The sequence below is a fragment of the Erythrolamprus reginae genome, chromosome 1 (genome assembly GCF_031021105.1).
Source record: "Erythrolamprus reginae isolate rEryReg1 chromosome 1, rEryReg1.hap1, whole genome shotgun sequence".
NCBI lineage: Eukaryota > Metazoa > Chordata > Lepidosauria > Squamata > Dipsadidae > Erythrolamprus > Erythrolamprus reginae.
The window spans coordinates 259147098-259170942 of record NC_091950.1 but is presented as its reverse complement, the minus strand read 5'-3'; the positions used below and the strand labels follow the sequence as shown (position 1 = coordinate 259170942).

The following is a 23845-nucleotide window of genomic DNA, read 5'->3' as shown; positions in this document are numbered from 1 at the left end:
CAATTCATCAGCCTTCCTAGCTGGGAGTCTCACTAAAAGAACAAACCAGAAACTCTCTTGGCTGCATCAGTGAGATTTGAGATGTTACCTTGTTGGAATAAATAATGTCTGAGTATGCCTATTTACAACCACTGGTTCCTCCTAAGATCAAAATCTCGAGGAGGGAAATAATGCCTTTCAAACTGTTAGTAATCATCCTACCTTTATAGACCTTAGATCAGTGTTTTTCAACTAGGGCTCCACGGAACCCCAGGGGTTCCGTGACTTAATAAGAAGGCAAGGCAAGATAGGTCCCCCTTCAATCCCGCCAGCTTCTGCAGCGAGGTGACCTCTTCCTCCATCTCGTGTCTTGCAAATTAATCATGCTCAGCAGCAGCAGTCGCCAAGCAGCAGGAGGAGTGGCAGAGGTGTTGGTGCCGACAGCAGCAGCAGCACCCCTCTAGCCCCTCGCTGCAGCAGTGGGGACAAAGTACGAGCTGTAGCGGCAGGAGGAGGAGGTGGGAGTGGTTGCCTCTCTAGCACCTTCGATGTGGAGCTTTCCAATCCAGGACCGAAGTGTGCCTGGCGGCTCAAGGTTCTCTCCCACTTCTCCTCATGCCTCCTTCCCATGCCTGCATACATACCGCCACGCTCAGCCAAGCGGCTGAGCAGGACACTGTAAGAGAGCGTGCCCTGCTACTCCCCTCATGCTTGGGTCCTGAGAGGGCAGGAGGAGCGGAAGATGGAGCAGAAGGTGTCTGCTCCAGATTTACCTTCACTCTGACCCTCCCACCAGCCCTCTCAGCCACCAAAAAATGGTGAGGAAAAGAGGGTGGAATGGAGCAAACGGCCTCCGCTTACTGCCCCACTCAGGCCTGGCACTGCTGGAGAGGTTACATGGCACAGCCTCTCTCTCTCTTTCTCTCTCTCTCTCTCTCTCTCTCATCCTCCCTCCCTCTGCTACTCTGCAGCCATGGACCCCCACAGGGTAAGGCTGCATTACTATTACTATTAGCCTTTCATCATTCCTATCACCAATCTCCCACTTATGACTATGACTGTAACTTGTTGCTTATATCCTTATATCCTTATGATTTATATTGATTGTTTCTTGATTGCTTATTTGTACCGTATAACAGTCATTAAATGTTGTACTTCATGATTCCTGACAAATGCATCTTTTTTATGTACACTGAGAGCATATGCACCAAAGACAAATTCCTTGTGTGTCCAATCAAACTTGGCCAATAAAATAATTATATTTCAGCTTCAGGATGTACAGCTTAATGCAGTGTTTTTCAACCAGGGTTCTGCCAGAAATCTGATGACACCAAAGGGTTCCTTTGAAGAAAAAAGGTTGAAACACTACCTTAAATAGACAAACAGACAGACAGAACAAACTACTGTCTTCTTACGGCAATTCTGTGTAGTATCTTAATATTTTATTTTTCTTTCAAATGAATTCTCTTTATGGATATTCTTTATGCATATTAGATTTTTTTATCCTACCTATATTACTTTATATGTAACTAGTGTTGGGCGAACTGAACCTGCAAAGTTCGGGTTCGTGCCGAACTTTGCAGTGCTTGGAATGCCGAACCTGAAGCCGAACTTTTTAAAAAGTTTGGGTAAAGTTTGGGTTCAGGTTCCGCTGAACACCGCAAAATGCTGCCGCCTGGGAGGAGAAATTAGAATTGCGTGGGCAGGGCATACACAAGGGAGAAAAATCCCCTCATTTTTTAAAGAAAAAAAGCTGAAAACAAGATGGTGATACATCTGCAGTCAAGAAATTCAGCTTCTGCGCTTGCGCAGAAGAAGAAAAACCTATATTTAAATAAAAAATAAAAAAGATGGCAGTGCCCATGGACTGGCACCGATCAATCTGGTTTGGTGACATCATCATGACATCACCAGCAGGCTGGTACTGGTTCAGGCAAACTGGTCCAAACCAGGAGGAACCCACTCCTGATTTCACCACTGCTAAAGAGTATCCTAGCTTAATTTCTTAGTTATAAGAAACCTAACAAGAAATATTTAAGTCTGTGCTTTGATGAATGTATGAATATTTGTCTGTGTGTATGTGTATATAAGAGAGGCAGAAAGAGAGAGAGAGAGAGAGAATAATACTAAGCATTATATTTTTCTTTTTCCAGTATTCCTTGATTTCTATGACAGAAGAAAAATGCAAACCATAAGAGGAAAAGTTCATATTTCTTTTGACCATCATGCAGTTATACCATGAGATAATTCACATTTTATAAAGACTGCCGATTGCTTAAAGTATAAAACAATTTTGGATGTCTAAATGGAGACATTGCAATTTTATGATCAGAGGGACAGTTTTGGTTTTAAGTATAATAGTAACATTCCAGAGATAATTTCTCTGTATTAGAGGATTACAAAATGCCCAGAATGAAACATATAATACCTGTACAAATGTCCACTGAAATGAACTGACAGCAGAAGGATTTAAAGCAAAACTGCTGTTCATTTCCGAGATGCAGTAGCTGAAATTCAAGTAACCATAAAGGTCAATGCAGACAAAAAGGAAAAAGATTTCATTACAATTGCCAGTGAGAGATTTCTTAAACTGGTATGCTAAAAGCAAGTTGTTAACAAGACAAGTTTCTACTTCCTTTTTCCAGTAGAAATACATAGATCCGTGATTGCTATCTATTTTATTGCCATTTTTGTTTAAAATCAAAGCAGTAAGGCACCAATAGAAGAGGATCTATTGGTGCCTTACTTGAGAATGAGAGAATCTAATCTAATCACAGCAAGAAATTACCTTGTCTTCCGATTCAACCGTGAAACCAGCAGAGGAGGTGGAGTAGCTATAGTCTACAAAAAGACACTAAACCTAAAAAAAATATCCAAGTTACACATGATCTCACCCTTCCCAAAACCATCATCTGTGATCTATCCTTAAATGCCACACTTCACTTCCTACTTTGTTACAGAGCCCCAGACTACAACATCACACATGTGAACAAATTAACCTTACTGTTTATGTGGGCAGCCTCCTGCCCATACCCCCTTATCTTTCTTGGAGACCTTAATCTACCTCACATTAACTGGACCCTAAACAAATGCACAACTGAACCCATCCATACAACCCTTTACAATGCTGTTACCAATCTGGGACTTGATCTAGTAACGAACAATACTAGACTCAACAACTGCCTCAACCTCATATTCTGCAACAGCAAAAGCACAATTTATGGATTACAAATAAAAGAACCCTTTTCCAACAGTGACTACAGCATGATAGACTTCAGCCTCAATATACATCATTGCAAGAATCACCTTAATAATGGGACACTCCAGTACAACTTTAAAAAAGCCAAAAATGAACTCATAGATGCTGATCTCTCAACTCTTGACTGGCAAACTCTCCTCTCTGGCTGTAATACTGCCAATGAGCTCTATAACATCTTCTTGCTCGAAGTCAAAAGGACTATCAGACATGCCACTAATAACCACCATAAACAAGAAAAACAAACTACCCATATCAATAAGAAGTTACAATCCAAAAAAAAACAAAGCGAAAAAGCAAAACAGGCTATGTAGCCAACTTCAAAAACCGCTACAAAAACATATGCTACCAAATAAAGACGGAATGTTTCAACTATCATAGCAAACAAGAGGAAAGCCTCCTGCACACTAAATCCAACCACACCTTCTACAAGTTTGTAAATAACAAACTCAAAGACTTGAGACCCATCCCACCACTAAAAGGACTCAACAACAAATAATGCTACAATGAAACAATCAAAGCTAACCTCTTCAACACATTCTTTGGTTCAGTCTTTGTAAATAGCAATGGCACATGCCCAAAATTCCCTAGTCGTTCCACAACAATTTGACACAGATAGACTTCACTGAAGACAACATTGAAAAAGAAGGATGTGATCTAAAACCTTCTCTATCAATTGGGTCTGATGGACTATGTGAACATAAGAACATAAGAAGAGCCATTCTGAATCAGGCTAAAGCCTATCGAGTCCAGCATTCTGTGTCACACAGTGGTCCACCAATTGTACATGGGGACCCTCCCTTTCCCTTGACCCCCAACAAATGGTATACTTCCTAAAAATGTTCTCCACAGCCATAGCTGAACCACTAAGCATAATCTGAAAAATCCTTCAGGACCAGTTCTTTACCAAACCCTATGGTCTAGACACAGTCATCCGTATCTTCAAAAAAGGAGATCACAGCCTAGTAGAAATCTACAGACCAATCTCTTTATGCTGCATCACATGCAAAATCATGAAATCAGTCATAAACCAATCCATTGCCCTCCACCTAGAAACTAACAACCTACTCTCTAAGAAACGATTTGGTTTCAGAAAAAAAATATATCCTGTAACATGTAACTCTTACACTGCAAAAACATATGGACTGCATATCTCAATCAGATGCAATTTACATAGACTTCTGTAAAGCCTTCAACTCAGTGGTTCATGATAAACTACTTCTAAATCTGAAATCCCACAACATCTCTGGACCCCTACATGACTGGATAACTGTGTTCCTACTAAATAGACAACTATTGATCAAAATAGAGGGTGCCCTGTCTAATCCTGTTGCTGTTAACAGCAGTGTACCCCAAGGCAGTGTACTAGGATCAACACTCTTCATACTCTATATAAATGACCTTTGCAATCACATTACAAGCAACTGCGTTCTCTTCGCCGATGATGTAAAACTCTTCAGCACCCACCGATAACACTGCTACCCTCCAAAAATACCTTAACTTTGTGTCAGAATGCTCAAACATCTGGCAACTCCAAATCTCAACCAACAAATGCTCTGTCCTACACATTGGCAAAAAGAATCAGAACACCAAATACAAGCTGGATAGACAAGATCTTGCAGACAATCCTCACTCTGTAAAAGACCTTGGAATACTCATATCAAATGACCTAAGTACCAAAGCCCACTGCATCAACATCGCCAAAAGTCTTCAAGAGTTGTTAAATTAATTGTATGTAGTTTCTTCTCTGATAATATCACACTACTAACCAGAGCATACAAAACTTTTGCCAGACCAATCATTGAATACAGCTATTAGAAAGTGTCCGGAGATACTTTATGAGAAGAGCCATCCATTCCTCTACTCGCAATAGAATACATTACACAATCAGACTTGAAATACTGGGCTTAGAAAGCTTAGCCCAGTAGAAAGCTTAATCTTCGGCATGACCTAAGCATAGCTCATAAAATCATCTGCTACGTCTTTCCTGTCAACGACTACTTCAGCTTCAGCCACAATACATGAGTACACAACAAATACGAATTCAAAGTTAACCGCGCCAAACCTGACTGTAAAAAATACAACTTCAGCAACCAAATAGTTAATGCCTGGAACTCACTACCTGACTCTGTGATTTCATCACCAAACCCCCCAAAACTTTACCTTTAGGCTATCCACTGTTGACCTCACCCGATTCCTAACAGATCAGTAAGGGGTATGTGTAAGGGGTACCAGTGTGCCTATCGCCCTTGTCCCTCTTATTAGTACCCATCTCATGTATATAAACAGCATTATATCTATAGTATGTATATAATACCTATTTAGAAAAATAATTAAATTAAATATTTTGTAGCTCAGGGTTGAACAGTGAGGTCCTTGGTGCTCTGCACACTGATGGTGTTATCTGGTTTGGTCATGAAAAATTTGCAAGAAAACAACCAAGCTCCGAGAGCACCAAGAACCCCAAACCAGTAACAGCCAGATACCTAGATATATGGGTATAATCAGTGAAGGGCTACCAAAAATTTTACTACCACACTATGGGCGTGGCTTATGCAGGATGCCCTGCATTTTCTTTCAACATCTTTCAGTGCAAATTGGGTGCTCTGGGGTCGAGCTCCAATTTCACTACCCCACTGTGTTCTGGGCAGTAGCACACACCTGACTATAATAGATATCTCACTTCCCAAATTTGCCACCAACCCAACTTTTTGTAGGACTGACTAGGAGTGCTGAGCTTGTTTATCTCCCAAAACATTCAGGAAACAACTAAAGACATTTGAGCTACTCTTCTGTAAGTCTTCTCTGAGTTTTTAAAATGTTTCTTGTCTTAAATATTTTAAACATTTTATTTTCATCTCACCATTTAAGCATTAATGCAGGATTTGTTTGGATCCTGTTATAATAATAATAATAATAATAATAATAATAATAATAATAATAATAATAATAATAATTAGATTTGTATGCCGCCCTTCTCCGGAGTCTCGGGGCGGATCACAACAATAATAAAAACAATATTACAGTGAAACAAAGCTAATATTTTAAAAAAAACATATAAAACCCTATCATATTTAAAACCAAACAACACATACATACCAAACATAAAATATAAAAAAGCCTGGGGGAAGGTGTCTCAACTCTCCCATGCCTGGCGATATAGGTGGGTCTTGAGTAGTTTACGAAAGACAAGGAGGGTGGGGGCAGTTCTAATCTCCGGGGGGAGTTGGTTCCAGAGGGCCGGGGCTGCCACAGAGAAGGCTCTTCCCCTGGGGCCCGCCAAACAACATTGTTTAGTCGAGAGGATCCGGAGAAGGCCAACTCTGTGGGACCTTATCAGTTGCTGGGATTCGTGCAGTATTAGGTGGTTCTGGAGGTACTCTGGTCCAATGCCATGTAGGGCTTTAAAGGTCATAACCAACACTTTGAATTGAAGTTTCTGAACTCTTTTCAAAGGTAGCCCCATGTAGAGAGCGTTGCAGTAATTGAACCTCAAGGTGATGAGGGCATGAGTGACTATGAGCAATGACTCCCTGTCCAAATAGGGCCGCAACTGGTGCACCAGGCGAACCTGGGCAAACGCCCTCCTCGTGACAGCTGAAAGATGATGTTCCAATGTTAGCTGTGGATCGAGGAGGGTTTAGCATTCTTTACTGTGGATGCTTTTGCTGTAAATTTCTATAGACAATTGGTGAAAACTGGTGGCGTATAAGTTTAATTAAATACATAAATAAATGTGGACTACATTTCTAAATGCTATTCCTCCATGATTGCTATTTTCTCCTTCATTGCTTCCCCCCACCACTAACATACTTTCATTATGTTGTCCCCCAATAAAATTTCTGCAGTCAGCATTTTTTAAGATTTGTATTTACTGTTCACTGCCTTGAATTATTTGTAAAAATAATAAAGGCAGGATAGAAATAAATACACAGTACAGTATACCACCATTTGCAAAAAAAAAAATCTGTTAAAATCACCAAATTCAAGTAAGAGATAACCAGGCTTGACCCCGAGGGCAGAGTCAACTACATAATCAGTCTGGAGTTCCCACAGCCCTGAAAGAGACCTAACCCTAACCCTTGAAGTCCATTGACTCATATCTGGTACAATTTTGCACTGACAGTTAGTAAACCAGGTTTTTTTGTGTATAGGTTGCATGGAATAAATCCATAGTGCTTTTGAACTCTATCCTTATTCCTGTTTTCTTGTGCCTGGTAATACATTATTTAATAACATGGATTGGATGGGATGGGATGGGATGGGATGGGGTGGGGTGGGATTAGATTGGACTGGACTGGACTGGGCAGGACTGGACTGGACTGGAATGGTTTAAGTACAGACATTCCCCCCACTCTCCAATGCTTTGGCAAGGGATATTCCAAAAGGATTAGAATAGGTTTCAAGAGATAAAACCAAGACTGAACTTTATATGTTTTGCAAAGTTCTATTTTGGATACAATGAACAAACTTTCCCCATTTAGAAAAAAATAATAATAAATTGCATTCATGTTGCCATGCCCTTGAGTTGTAATCTTTTTGTCAAAAGTTTTACTTCTTAAGTTTCTCATTTATATGGGGACATAGTGCAATTGCCAATCATTGCTGAAACAGTTGTCCGTAATCTGTTCTGAGCAAATTTACAATGACACCTCATAAATCATCGCTTTATTGCACTGCGGATATTTTCTCTGTCATCTTTTGTAGTCTCCAACATAGCAAACTATACATATTCTAAAATAAAAGTTCTAACAACAGAAGTTGTTCTAGAACAACAGCTGCCCTAATGTTGGTGCAGAAATTCTATGGGGAAACAGTTACTGGGTGATCACTGTCTTGTTCCCAGGAACAGTCCTATTATTTATAATATTACACACTTGTATTCAATTATTGCTTCCCATTTTAGATGTTGGATTCTCACATGGAGGACCTACTATTAGGGGTGAAATTCTCTAAAGTCTGCTACTGGTTTTCTTCCTGTGCGCTTTGCACACACATGTACACTGCAGGCACTACCCTGCAGCATTGAAAAAGGAGCATTTTGAAGCAATCAGGGTCTGCAAAGGTAAGTAGAACAGCGAGGGGTGGGGATCAATTGTCCCACATGATTTAGATTAACTAGAAAGCAGAAAATCTTGCTTTCTGGCTAATCTATATTTTTGTGGCACAGCTGATCATTGTGCATCTGATTGTCAGATATAACAATTCGCCTGAATTGGTAGCATTTTTTACTACCAGTTCAAAAGAATTGGTCCAAACAGTAGCATTTCACCTCTGCCTACCATCCTGCAAATTGCTCCTATTTCTGTTATTTTTTTACTAGGGAAAACAAAAATTTAAAGATAGACATGCAATTTGAAGTGGACACAATACATATGCAACATTTTTTTTTCACTTTATCTGTAAAATACATGTTAATGAAGTAGAAGTTTAAAGTGAAAGGTTCCTGCCCTAAACTGGGAGAAAACCAGAAAACCTAATTCTAAGCCAGCCCAAGTCTCTGGGAAAGGTCTAATTAATAATAATAATAATAATAATAATAATAATAATAATAATAATAATAATAGGCGGCAGAGGACTTTTGCAAGTGAAGCAGACAGTGGAAGAAGAGAAGCATACATTAGCTGACTATGTGAAGGAGAGCAAAGAGTCAGCGTTGATGGAGGTCAACAATAGGAAACTTTTCAAGGTGAAGCAAACTAAGGACCAGTACAGAAAAACTGTAACTCAATGTCGTTATGGACAGTTGGCGGAACAAAGCAATGCATGGCCAGTTCTTGGAGAAGATTGAAGGCAAAGTGGATAAAGAAAAGACCTGGTCATGGCTTACAAGTGGAACACTCAAAAGGAGACAGAAGGACTTAATACTGGCGGCACAAGAACAGGCCATTAGAACAAATGCTGTCAAAGCCAGAATTGAAAAATCAACAGACGATCCAAAGTGCAGACTCTGTAAAGAAACAGATGAAACAATTGATCATATACTCAGCTGTTGCAAAAAGATCGCACAGACTGACTACAAGCATAGACATGATGCTGTGGCACAGATGATCCACTGGAACTTGTGCCGGAACTACCATTTCCCAGTGGCAAAGAACTGGTGGGATCATAAGCCCGAAAAAGTGGTCCAAAATGAGCAAGCAAAACTACAGTGGGACTTCCAACTTCAGACTGACCGAATTCTGAAGCATAACACACCAGACATTCTGATTGTGGAGAAAAAGAAAGTATGGATCATCGACATCGCAATCCCAGGGGACAGCAAAATTGAGGAGAAGCAGCTAGAGAAATTAGTGAAATACGAAGATCTAAAAATCGAGCTGCAACGACTCTGGCATAAGCCAGTGAAAGTGGTCCCAGTGGTACTTGGCACACTGGGTGCAGTGCCAAAGGATCTCAGCGGACATTTGAAAACCATCGGAATTGACAAAATCTCCATCTGTCAATTGCAAAAGGCTGCTTTACTGGGATCGGCAAACATAATTTGCTGCTACATCACACAGTCCTAGGTGCTTGGGAAGTGCCCGAGTGGTGATGAAATACAAAATCCAGCATAGTGATCTTGTTTGCTGAGTTGTATTGACATAATAATAATAATAATAATAATAATAATAATAATAATAATAATAATAATAATAATAATAACAACAACAACAACAACTGTCATCACTTTCTTTACCCATTTCAAATTTAGCTAAAGTATTCAGAGCAATAGGATCTGTATTAAAATGCAACATTTTTAGCATATTTGCTAAATCTTAGCAATAATAACAAGGGAGTTAGATCTTTATTCATCAGTCGTAAGGCGCTGTTAGTTTGGGGCATCACTGAGATAAATCAGAACTGAGGATAGTGTTGGCACAAAGTGAATTTTAATGCAAAGATACACCTAGCATCTGAAAAGGAAGCATGGGCAAGCAATTCCAAAGGGGACCAAATCTATGATATGGGATCGGGGGATTTAATAGTCTAGTTCAAAGCATCCCCATCTCCCTTTGCTTTTATTTAAATGTGCTTTTAGAAATAAATGCACATTTGAGATAGGAAGGGGAAACACAGACTGAGTCAAAGCAGAAGAAAAGAATTCAAGTACTATTTTATCTTCACTAGTAGATAAACTAGATCCCTGTGAGAAAAAAGAGGGTGGGTGGGAATGCCACATCTAGTTTGTTATTTATTTATTTTTAACACTTTTTAAACTGCCCGTCTTCCTCAGAGTGGGAATTTATTTATTTATTTATTTATTTATTTATTTGATTTTTATGCCGCCCTTCTCCTTAGACTCAGGGCGGCTAACAACATGTTAGCAATAGCACTTTTTAACAGAGCCAGCATATTGCCCCCACAATCTGGGTCCTCATTTTACCCACCTCGGAAGGATGGAAGGCTGAGTCAACCTTGAGCCGGTGATGAGATTTGAACCGCTGACCTTCAGATCTACAGTCAGCTTCAGTGGCCTGCAGTACAGCACTCTACCTGCTGCGCCACCCTAGCTCTTGTGAGAATTGTGAGCATTGTACAATGAAAAAACAATAAAAAACAATAAAATAAATAACAATAAAATAAATAACAATAAAAAAGGAGGAAAGGGTGAAAAAAGTGATTTATGGCTGTTTTTCACTTAGACCATTGTAGTATTCTCATGGTCACGTGATCAAATGTCAGTTTCTTATAAACGGAATCACACTCAAACAGAATCTGACAAGTAAAGTCAGTGGGGCTTCAGTTTAAGCCACATTCAACTGTTACCAGTAATGGGCAGCCAAAGTTTTTACTACCACACTGTGGGTGTGGCTTATTTTGTGGGTGTGGCTTAATGGTCATTTGACTGGGTAGGAGTGGCTTGCCGGCCATGTGACCAGGAGGGAATGGCTTGAACAATCATCATCGTTCAAGTGAACTGTTAAGTCCTCGACTTACAACATTAACAGTGTTGCTCACTGGGGTGACAATTTGCTTCGCATTTCCCGTGCTCTCCTTCCTGGGTCACTCCCCCCACACACCTCAGGCTGGGTAGCTAGGCAAACGGGTGCTGCCAGAAGCATAAATGCTGCCAGCGCTGCTTCCATCCACGCCTTCTCCTTGCATCTCAGGTGGTAGGTGGCCGTGTGAGGCTGGAGGGGAGCCAGGCAGGAGAGAGGGAAGCTCATCCAAGGCCAGGAAGGAAGAAAGAGGAAAAAAGCAAGGAGCACAGATGTAGCAGCAGCAGCAGGGGGGGAAAGGAGAGTTGAGCCGAGACCAGTAATTCAGAAAGTGACAGCCGCCGATCAGCAGGAGCTGTGCACACATCTTCATTTCCGCTGGTGGAACTGTGTTCCACCCGTCCTGCCTGCTGCCCACCCCTGACTATTACTAAACTTAACAACTGTAGTAGTGTTTCACTTAACAGGTGTGACAAGAAAGGTGATAAAATGGGACACAATTATTTTCACAAATGTCCCACTTAGCAACAAAAAAGAAATTGGGCTCAATTTTGGCCAATATGATATTAATAAATAAAGTATGAGGGAAAGCCTGAACTTCCACGCTATATTATCCTTTGCAGTGCATAATACATAAAGTATTTTCAATAGTTTTTTCCCAGTGTATGATTGATCTGTCCGTTTGTATCTTCCTACCACCTCCAAGCAATGCAGGATTTGTGAATTGTAAACACTACCAATGTTTGTATTGTTGTTATAGAAAATGTATTCATTTGGGGGGGGGGCGGTCTTCATTGAAATCTGTGCCAATGCAAAGGCCATGATAATTCACTGAATTATTAACATCTGTGTTTTTCAGGAGTCTTTCAATCTGTAATAAATAAATTGGAGTTCAGCTTTAAGCGGCATTGTATAAATGTCTGAAATGTAAGCTTGCTCGTGTGATCAAAATAATTGCAACATGTCCCAAGTGAGATTTTAGTTGGCGAGAATAAGGTTTTAGAATTTCAGAGCTTATCTACTTGTAAAGCTATATACAAATACATCACAGAAAAGAATTGCTAGTCTTTTACGCTTCATTTTTGTTTCTGATTGTATTCATTTAAAAATGTTTTAACTTCTGAGCTGCCTAGAATCATTAGAAGTCAGGCAGCATAAAGTAAATAGGTAGGCAGATAGGTTGCTAGGTAAATAGGTAAGTATCAGCATAAGAAACCGGGCTGAACTTGGATAGAGCTAAGTTGCACACAACACTGATTATAGTGGTAAAGTTAGTGATTTCATCCTTTATTCTTCCCCTGATTCATGGATTCTTCCAAATTGAAATGTAATGTGCAAAAGCTCAAAAAAGTTTATATAGGCTTTACATATTATAAATCCAGGTTTTCTTCAGTGTAATTTATTTCCATATAGAGATTATCTCAGTTATCTTACTCCATGAGATCAGCGGTGGCTTGCTCATGGTTTGGCCCAATCTAATTGGTAATTCCAGCAGTAGAAGTCTCCGCCCATCCGCCTGGGATGCTTCTGCGCATGCACAGAAGCATTGCACAAGCACACAGGCCAACTGGTAGGAAAGAGTTTTGGAATGTACTACTGCATGGGATGTTGTGATATGAAATTTTATGGGTATAGGACTACCTCAAGTTGAATAGAGGTTCTCTTTGTCTGCACTGAACCCATGTACTTATCAATCAATCTTAGTCTTTGCGCAAGCTGATGCCACAGCAAGTGGCCTCTTTCACTCTTTTTTCCAATATATAAATTACTCGTTTCCAGAAATATATTTGTCTACACTGTGATGTATAACGTACCCACCTCTTTCCTTTCTCAAGAAACATGCCTTAATTTTTTTTTATAAAAAAAAACAGTTTATACAGTGTTCCCTCGATTTTCGTGAGGGATGTGTTCCGAGACCGCCCGCGAAAGTCAAATTTCCGCGAAGTAGAGATGCGGAAGTAACTACACTATTTTTGGCTATGAACAGTTTTCCAAGCCTTCCCTGAACACTTTAAACTCCTAAATTTACAATTTCCCATTCCCTTAGCAACCATTTAGATTATTACTCACCATGTTTATTTATTAAAGTTTATTTTAAAAAATGTTTTTTAAAGGCAGATGAAAGTTTGGCAATGACATGGGACATCATCGGGCGGGAAAAACCGTGGTATAGGGGGAAAAACCGTAAAATATTTTTTAATTAATATTTTTGAAAAACCGTGGTATAGACGTTCCGCGAAGTTCAAACCCGCGAAAATCGAGGGAACACTGTACATCCCTTAAAGTAAGGTGTTAGTGATCACCTGTAAATCCATTCATGGCATAGATCCAAGCGACTTGAGGGACCATAAATAAAATAAATAAATAAATGTACAATAGCTGAATTCATTTTGATGCAGCAGTCGTGCTACCAAAGCCACAGTCTGCTTGAGATGCTGGCATCAGTACTTTTGCTGAAAAATGTTGGTCTCCTTCTAATATCCAGTTGTGTTTGTTAAGTCTGTCAGTGGTATGGTTAGCCTCAGTGCTTCAAGGGGGATTTAGTAAAGAAGTCTTATAGCCAGGGGAGAATGTATTTAATTGTCAGCATAACAACTGGTCACCCTAGTGCTGAACCTCTACTCTGCTTGTACAGTGACTCCATTTGCTATACTCCCACAGTGTTGCTGGCATACCAACATCAAACAGGAATCTTAACATCCTACACACAGCAGCTGTCTGTTCACCCACCTCAATTTTTTTTTAAAAAAACCCTTTTTTCTTATGAAACTAGTCTATGCTTCAAAGTAAAACATATTTTCAACAAGAAAAATGAGTGGTGGAAAGGTCATCTATTACATGGGGCCAATTGTAAGAGAACTCAGCAGGGGATGAAGTAACAGCATGTCCCGTGCCACTGAATTCTTCAGTTATTTACTCAGCAGTTACAAATTCAGTTTGCTGGAGCTGAATACCTTCAGATGTCATTAAGAGATCAGGTTGTGTCCTTGCTTCCCTATGCTCTACCTCAACCATTCTCAGCCTAGGAAGCCCCTTTTTGCTCTTTATGCTACGGAAATTGAAATGTGATTAGATCCATGGGAAAGCAGGGTACATAGAGTGTTTGGCCATGGGAATTTTGGGAAAGCATAATATTTTGCAGTGAATTTAATCTAGAGCTTTAGCCAGTCTGCTTTGCTCATTCATAAAGTTATCAGTTTGTAATTTCCAGGTTCAGAGTTCAGCATGGGTCCGTAATGCTCATCTATAGTGATATTTTTTTAACTATCAACTTGGAGGAGATAGCAAATCCATTGTGAAAGAAATCTACAGAAGTTGTTGTTGTTATTATCATCATTATCATCATTATCATCATTATCATTATTATCATCATTATCATCATTATCATCATTATCATTATCAAAGAATGGAGTCCATTAATGTACAACAGTAGAAAAATAGTGAAAAATAGCTTGATGGTAAAGGGTTTTATAAATTTAATAAGGGGAGATCATGGAAATTTAAATAGTAACTCTAAAGGTGTAAAAGAATACGAAATGGATAATGGATCCATGAGGAAAATGAAGGGTGGAAATGGAATATATGTTTGTTTGTTTTTAAGGTAAGTTTAGTTTTGTATTTGCATGTTAAAGTAGGGGTGGATGCAGATTAGGGTTAGGGTCATCATGGAGAAGGGGTATCTGGGGGGTTGCTAAGAATCAACACTGACTTGATGGTACATTGTCAACCCATCAGCCAACTTTGCAGCAATTCTGAAACAAATTTAGGAAATAATTATCAGGGAACAGGGAAAATATAACTTAAGACATAGTTGTTTTTCTTTGAGCTTGGGAATCCTTGGAATTATTAATTGGAATCAAACAAAAAGCTCAATGAAAAACAACTGTGTCTTAAGTTATATGAAGGTGTTTAGAAAGACCAGTCACTTTAAAATCCACAGTAGCAATCAAGATAACAAAAGGGCTAAAGCTGCTAATGGAAAGAATTAAAAAGACTGAAACGAGCTAGTAGTTGGCCTTTCTTTCTCAAAATGCCTTTTTTAAAAAAGAGAGCATGACATCCATTTTCAGCCCAGTGTGTGCTTCACTTTGCAAAACCTAATTCAAGTTCAGATTAATTGATCATTGTAGTGGAAAACACAAACCAGGTTGGATACTGAAGAAGCTCAAGGGCAATAATTTCTTCTAAGCATCCTTTCAAAATACAAATCCTAAAGCTACAAGCCAATGCTTACAGACATTGAGTATGTTCCTATTGCACAGTTAAATGAATCCATAATGTGCCAGAGGACAAACCTGCCAAAACAAAACTCAGAAATGCAGTCTCTTGAGCAGATCAACAGTTGAAAACTGCCAAACAGCACCATGGTTTTGCTGAACAACCAAAAAGTTCATTGTGCTTAGAAGGACTTTCTAGAGAGAGCACTGATCCAGCCAGTAGGATCTTGTAAAATGAGGGCTATTCCACAGATTTATAAATTGGAATTTTATATGAAAATATGAGAAGACTTTAGAATGCTCAGAGAATATTCTTATCTATACATGTGTTCATTTAATAAAAAATACTTTTGAGAAAGTATGCCTGAAATCTCATCACAACAAAGCAAACCTATGCATGTAAAATCAATTCCTTTGAGGTCAAATCAAATACTGTATGTGTTAACACAACTAAACTTAATGTTTTCAGATAACATTGTACCTGTGCAATATAGCCTCTCCTCCCCCTCTCTTACACACCGACATACACATACTGGGTTGTATCTTAAGAAAGAATATATTGCCTTTGGATAAATAATACCAGTCTGAAATGTATATATTTGCAACTCAAAATGAAAATGAAATAAACCATAAAACAAAGTCAGTATTTTGCACAAATAAACTTCTAAGGAAAACTCTATTTTTTAAACAAATCCAAAACTATTCCAAAACTACCAATCCAGCCATTGTCAATATAATTTTAACAAGATATTCACTATTCTCACAACAATTATGCAAGTTCTCTTAGGGATTCAAATCTATCCACAAGGAAATTACACATGCCATTCAAGCTATAGGTATTTTTGCATATTAAAATATAGCAACTTACCTTCGTAGATAGCCTTGAATCCTTGGGCACTCACAGCAAAATCAGTCGTAAAACAAAGTGTCAGAATAGAACCTGTGCTCACAAGAGATGATGGCAGCTGAAATCCAGAAAGCCTGCAAGATAAACAAATGAAAGAGAATTTGGGGGGAAAGCAGAGGAAAATGTGGCTATTTATTTATTTATTTATTTTAAGAATGAAACTAAATAATCCCACTGAACTCGTTGGCAACTAAAAATGTCATCTTGGTGAGAAAAAAATAAATTGCAACTTGAAAAAATAATGTTACATGAAGTTTATTGTTTGGAAAGAAAAATCAATTTATGTTCTAGCTAGAACTTTCAAAACTAATGTTGCCATTTCTGGATCAGCAATATGTTGATGTTCCTAAAGGCTCATGGAAGTCCCACTTCATAGAAGATAACAGTTTCTGAATGCTATCATTTGATGAGCGATTTCAAGTGACAACTGAAGACTTTTTCTCCCTCTTTGTAGGGAAAAAATAATCTGCTCTGTAAGTTTTTGAAGACCACAAATTGAGAATGCTTTATAGTTTGACAAAAGGTTTTGAAAAACTGATTCTCCCATTCCAGCACTATTAGGAATGGATAGAGCCAGAGTGAATTGTCGCTGTTTCTAGAATTATATGCCTTTCCAAGTATAGTTCTATGTAAATGAAAAGGCATGTATTTGTGCTTATTCCTGTATTGCTTTTAAAGCTCAGAGAGCTTCCAAAACAGCTCAGAAAGAATCCCATGACTGGTCTGCAGTCATCCCCCCCACCATATCATTGACAGTCTTGATGGCACAAGAGAGAACAGCAGGGTCAGGGATGGGTTCCTACTGGTATGTGTGTACTGGTAGTGGCCCATTGGTGAGATACTTTTGGTGTGGCAGTTCTGGTACTGTTAGTGCTGGACTGTGCATGCCGCCACCCTTTTTGTGGAATTTTTGGCAATTTTTTTTCGGGTTTGGATGGCTTCTCCTCATCTTCTGCTTTGAAGAAAAGCCCTCCCACTCATCCCTGAATTAATACCAACCTTTATTACTTTATCCAAAGCACAACTGAGCATCTCCTCTGCTGTGTTTTGGGCAAAAACGCCCATCTGAGCATGCACAGAAGTAAAATTGTGCAAGGGGATGCATGCACATGCACAAATGGAGTTAGGCATGTGTATGAAACATTGCAATTTGCACCAATATCAAAGGTAACTGGAACCCACCCCTGCAGAAGGTATGCCTAGTAAAAGTAACACTACAAGTGTCACGATTCAAGCTGTGTTCTTTGTGATATCCTCTTTCCCTCTTAGTCAAAGGCTGCATCAGATCTGCAATTCCTAGAGGCAAAATCCCATGGGTGAAAGAACTCTGGGGAATCTGTGCATTCACTCTATGTTAGTTCTCCCAAAAAAGAAGGAAAACCTATACCTTTGGGAGTTGCAACAACCTTTCAAATTGTGTAGGATGTCATGGACTTTCCATCTCTCTGTTTATAATCCCCTACTGGATGAGAGGGCAACTTCTACTGTGGCTCAAAACCAAAGTACCTTTCCCCCCACACCCCAATTTCTGTCCATAAAGATATAACAATAAAGGAGAATATTTGTAGCTCAGGCTTGAAAAACAATAGGCGGGGACATAGCCAAATGCCATGGCAACACGGAATTCCCTGTGTTCCCCAGGGAATTCTGATACCCACACCCCTTGGGAGACCTGGTCTCATCAGAACCAGGTTGGAACCACCCTGGAGGAGAGGTGAAGAAGGGAGACACCTTCTTCAAATTGATAGCGAATAAGATTTACTTAAATACGTAGACCTTTCTTACATATAATTTAGCACATTTGTGAATATATTTCACTATGTTAAATTATTATTGATAGAGAAAAATATATATTCAAATATTTAAACAATATAACTACCTAGATGAACAGATGTGAAATTTGTGAAATTATAATTATATTATAAAATGGTATAAGCTTTGTTTGTTTGATTAAACTTAAAATTAATATAAATATATAATTTGTACCATCAGAGGGAAAGATAAATTATAACAAAAAAGAATGAAATGAGTTAATGCATGGAAACATATGAGATCTGAATAATTATTAATTCATTTCTTTTTGTATGGGATATTGATTAGAGTCTACGGAGAGGGGTGGCATACAAATCTAATTAATAATAATAATAATAATAATAATAATAATAATAATAATAATAATGTGCAAAAGATTTAATATGATAAGTGAATTATAAAATATTAGGGGGCATTTAGTTATGAGAAAAATATGGATTTAAAAAAAAACAAACAAATGATGAGTGAGGAAAATAAGGCAGAGGAAGAAGCATTATGGCTGGTATTTAAAAAGCAAGAGAAATAGTAACTAGCTTGACAAGTAAGCTATAGTGGTTAATTTAATGGGAAAATTTGGAATTAATTGGTGGGGTTCCCAGAAGACAAAACTAGTCATGGGGGGGGGGAGCTTGGGGGGGAAGATAGCATTAGTAAGACAAAACATACTTGAAACACAATATCAGGTTGGCATAACATCTACTTAGACTACCGGATTATAAATATAGAAATAATACCAGATAATTATAATGATAGTGTTAGAAGCACCACTAGTTTAAAAGCATGGAAGAAAGCATTAGTCTGTTAAATATGAGATGAGTAGGGATGAGAAACACTCAGGGAAAGGTAAAAGAGGGAGGAAGAGCAAGTAGAAAGTTAAGAGAGAGGAGAAGAAGTGGAAGTAAAGATGTAAATAGAGATAGAAGCACTGTTCCCTGTAAGCTGCGTGTGCGCGCATGCACGCGCCCCAAAATACCCCCGTGCACCCTTTTCGAAGGGCGTGCAAGGAGCCGGGCGTTGGAGTTGGGGGCATGGAGCAATGACACTGTGTAGGCGCCGCGCATGCTTGCCATCCCCCTGCCAGCCCACGGGGGGGGAGACACCAGCAGTAGACATGGGTGGAAGGAAAGGGAGCCGCGGCCACCCCTGCCTCCCCACAGTGTCTCTGGCCCCTTCGTGCCCCTGGCCTCTCGCCGCTGCCCGCTGCCCATCCGATCCGGCCCCTCTCCGGCTTTCTCTGCCTCCTGCCTTGGGGCGCAACTTCTCCCGCAGCGGTGGTGGCTGTGGATTCTCCTCCTCTATACTATAGACACTATACTTTTCCGCCCACACCGGAAAAAAAATAGAGGGAACATTGGATAGAAGAGTAGAGAAGGAGTAAGAAAGAGGAGATGAAAGTAGAGGGATGGGAGTGTGAGAGACAGATTGATGAATAGTAGTTGAAAACTAGTGCAAAATAAAACATTGACTTATGATTGACTGATCTAAAAATGTATGCATGCTTATGTATTTGATATATTTTAAGGTATGTGTGTATTGATATATCAATGGAGTTTGTAGAGAAAAATAAAAAAAATGGAGAGAAAAGATAAAACAATAAAGGAGAATCTCTGTAGCTCAGGCTTGAAATGAGGAGTCCTTGGTGCTCTCTGAGGTTTCCTTGTTTTCTTTGCAGACATTTCATTACCTTACCTAGGTAACATCATCAGCGTTGCTGATGTTACTTAGGTTGGGTAATGAAACATCTGGCAAGAAAATAACTGAGCCTCAGAGTACACCAAGGACCCCTCAAGGTATAGCAGGCATATAATAAAGAATAATAAAAGTTTTCTGGTGTCCAATTCCCATTTTTGACATCAGCATTTGCTGCTAGGGATGGCTGCCTCCCACTCCCTTCCCACCGATAGTAGTACACCATTTGTTTATTTGCTTGTTTGTTCAATTGAAAACTTGCCAGGCATCTCTGCTTGGAAGTTGCTAATAGGCAGCTGAGTTATCGCAAAGCAGAATGCCATTTCAACTATTTTGAGCTGCTGGCTTTGGCGGTAACATGTATATCCTTTATTCTCATTATTTTCAGACTTCTATACTTTCCTTAATGCTGCAGCAATCAATATGTGTCAAGGGTACTGGTCCCCTTGCTGACATTCACTGAGACATACCTAGTATATGTATGTATATTATAGTATATAGGAATTGCCAAGCTTAATTAAAACAGCAACAACCAAACTATTAGCTATCTAGCATAACTAATAGAACAAAAGTATTCATTAGAAATTCTGTCAGACGAAATACCAGTGGTCCAGCACAATTCAGCTCTTAAAAATTATCTGAACTATAATAAGGAACAGTTCATGTATACATATGTAGACACCATCAGCTTCTTCAGTCTTGGAATAAACAACACACTGCACATCGCACAAAAGAGCAAGATCTATGAAAAGGAATTATGGAAAAGGGTAAAGAAAACAAGGAAATATAGCTCAAACTAGTACTTATCCACAGAAGTGTCCATAGCTATCTACTTTAGTCAAATATGTTTCCTTTCCTTGGATGTATACCCAGCTTTATATAATGTGTTTTGTTATTTATGAAAAGGAGAATTTTAAAAAATAATGAAGGGAAATGTCTGGGGATAGAATCATACATATTGTTGCTTTCTAGACACACTTGAGTCTGATAGAATTTACTGCAGTACTGAAATTTAGCTGTGGGAGCCAATTACACTGACAACAGAGAAACCAAGCCATCACAGTTTCCCTCCAATGATGTACTGCAAAAATGATTCCACAATGAGAACCATCTCTGAGCAACAGAAATTGAGGAGGAAGTAGTTTTGTAAATGTATGCATAGAAGTATGTGTGAGTGTGCATATCAAATCGCTTCAGAGGTTGCTTTAAGCTAAGCATGATGTGGAAGTACCATCATACAAATCATCTTAAATTATGTAAGCAAGGACAGTAAAAAACAAAGAAGCAAAATAAATAAATGGACACAGATTATAATAACAACAGAGTTGAAAGGGACCTTGGAGGTCTTCTAGTCCAGTGTTTCCCAACCTTGGCAACTTGAAGACTTTAATGTTTAATATTTGGACTTTAACTCCCAGAATTCCCCAGCCAGCGAATGTTGGCTGGGGAATTCTGGAAGTTGAAGTCCAGATATCTTCAAGTTGCCAAGGTTGGGAAACACTGTTCTAGTCCAACCACCTGCTTGGACAGGAGACCCTACAGTTGGTTGCAGCAACCAACAGTAGAATTAGCTATAGAGATTGACCATATACTGTATAATTGTGGATTAGTCCATCCATGGATAAGCTGATAACCACAAAAATTCAACAATATAAAAAATGTGTCACCTGCAGATTACCCACAAAGTTTCAACCACAGTATTAGGGGGAAAACTGCAAAGTGTTACATCGTCATTTATAAAACTGTGCAATTTTAAGGTTGTGACAGGCTTTGGAAAATTTGAGGTCTGGTCCACAGATAAGCCGAACCCAATTTCGGGAAAGTATTTTCAGGCCTGATTTATCCACAAATATATACAGTAAGGGAATGGGACACTTGCATTTTTCTGAAGGTTGAAGACCAATTGTTCTAAGTGTCATTACCAACACACCTTCAAAAATAAATTGTAGAAAAATTACCTTTTTCTAAAGGTACAGTGGAAAGCCCATCAAAGCAAGTCTGCCATTTATTTTCAGAAATAGTGCATAGACCCTGATGTAGTGTATTCCTGTTTAGAATCTCACGGCATGAGAAATAGCTCTAAAGCTAGGCTTGACAAAAATCTATGAGCTGCTATACTGTAACTGGTTCAACTGTCAATATTTCTACATATTGACATTTGTTCCAAAATTTCATTAAAATAATTACTTCTATATATCACTCACTGACTCCCTTTGCCTTCTCTGTATGAGAAGTATGTTACTATTATCTGTTCGCTGTGTTCCAAACCCTTCCCAACAGAGTTCAAACATCATTATCAGTTACACAACAGCTTAGTCTCGATCCAGAAATATATTTCCTTCACTTAATACATTTCTGAGGGATCACAGATGGATAAAAATAACAATCTTATCATCTCATTATGGTTTGTATTGTTTTATATTCTTCACATTAGCACAGGTAATTGCAATCTTCTACTGTCTGATACTTATTATTTTTGTAAATACAGTAGAGTCTCAGTTATCCGTTCTTCGGTAATCCAACACTCTGGATTATCTGACGTCATGGCTGCTTGGGGCATGGCTGTAGGCATTCCCACGCCCCCCGACACGCCCCCAAACATGACAGCCATGACGGGGAAGCAAGCTAGCAGGAGGGAAGTGAGCTAGAGAGAAAGCTAGGGACAGAAGCGGGTGAGCTAGACATAGAGAGCTGGGGACAGAAGTGGGTGAGCTACAGAGAGAGAGAGAGAGAGAGAGAGAGATGGGGACAGAAGCGGGCAAGCGAGAGAGAGAGAGAGAGAGAAACGGGGACAAAAGTGGGAGAGAGAGAGAGAGCAAGGGATGGAAGCAGTACAGTAGAGTCCGGAATATATGACATTTCTGCTATCCGACTATCAGCCCACCTGTTTATGTCAGATAACCGAGACTCTACTGTATTTCCAATTCTACAATGAAGTCATTTGTTGGGATCTGAATTATGGACAATGACTGTTGATTGCTTTGATCTTTGATCAGATTTTAAGCAATACTCTAAAATCAAAATGATTTTTGATCATTTTAACATCTACCAATGTTTTCTGAAACATCTGGATCCATCTGCTTCTGCCTGAATTATTTTCCAAAGAAAAAAGTGCTGAATGATCTCCATGTTGTTACAACAAAGATAGTTGCAACAAAGATGATTAGACAACTAAAGGCTAAAACATAAGTATGATTACAGGAATTGGGTATTTCTAGTTTAATGAAAAAAACTCAGGGTGACATGATAGTACTGTTCCAATATTTGAGGGGCTGCCACACAGAAGAGGGGTCAATCTATTCTCTAAAGTGGCAGAAGGCAAGACAAGAAATAATGGATGGAGACTAATCAAGAAGGGAAGCAACCTAGAACTATGAACAAAGTTTCTGACATTTACAACAATTAATCAGTGGTACAACTTGCTTGCAGAAGTTTATTTATTTATTAGATTTGTATGCCCCCCTTCTCTGAAGTTGTGGGTGATCCAACAATGGAGAGAACAGACAACCATTTTTTTCTGAAATGGTACAGGATTTGCTGCTTGACCAGAAGACCTCCAAGGTTCTTTCCAACTCTGTTACTTTATTTATAGAAAGTTGCATGTGTTGTATTTCCTTGTTGATGAAAAATGAACCAAAACGAATAGTTGAATAGTTGCTTCACAGCCTATTAAGATTTTTCTATCTTCACTTTCTATTTCTATTATTTTGAATATACAGTACAGTGATACCTTGTCTTACAAACTTAATTGGTTCCGGGACGAGGTTCTTAAGGTGAAAAGTTTATAAGATGAAACAATGTTTCCCATAGGAAACAAGCCCAAAATTCACCCCTTTTGCCAGCCGAAGTGCCTATTTTTGCACTGCTGGGATTTCCCTGAGGCTCCCCTTGCTGGGAAACCCCACCTCCGGACTTCTGTGTTTTTGCAATGCTGCGATTTTACTGAGGCTCCCCTCGCTGGGAAATCCCACCTCCAAACTTCCGTTGCCAGCAAAGCACCCGTTTTTGTGCTGCTGGATTCCCCTGCTGGGATTCCCCTGCAGCATCACAAAAACACGGAAGT

General features: G+C 39.2%; 1 protein-coding gene across 1 annotated transcript in view; it reads right to left on the bottom strand.

Annotated features, from left to right (window-relative positions):
• Positions 1–23845, bottom strand: part of CSMD1 (CUB and Sushi multiple domains 1) — a 1071884-nt gene that overhangs the window by 903413 nt on the left and 144626 nt on the right. Inside the window, exon 3 of the mRNA XM_070732892.1 lies at positions 16243–16355. Within this exon, the coding sequence (XP_070588993.1) occupies positions 16243–16355 (113 nt within the window). The remainder of the gene's footprint in view (positions 1–16242; positions 16356–23845) is intronic.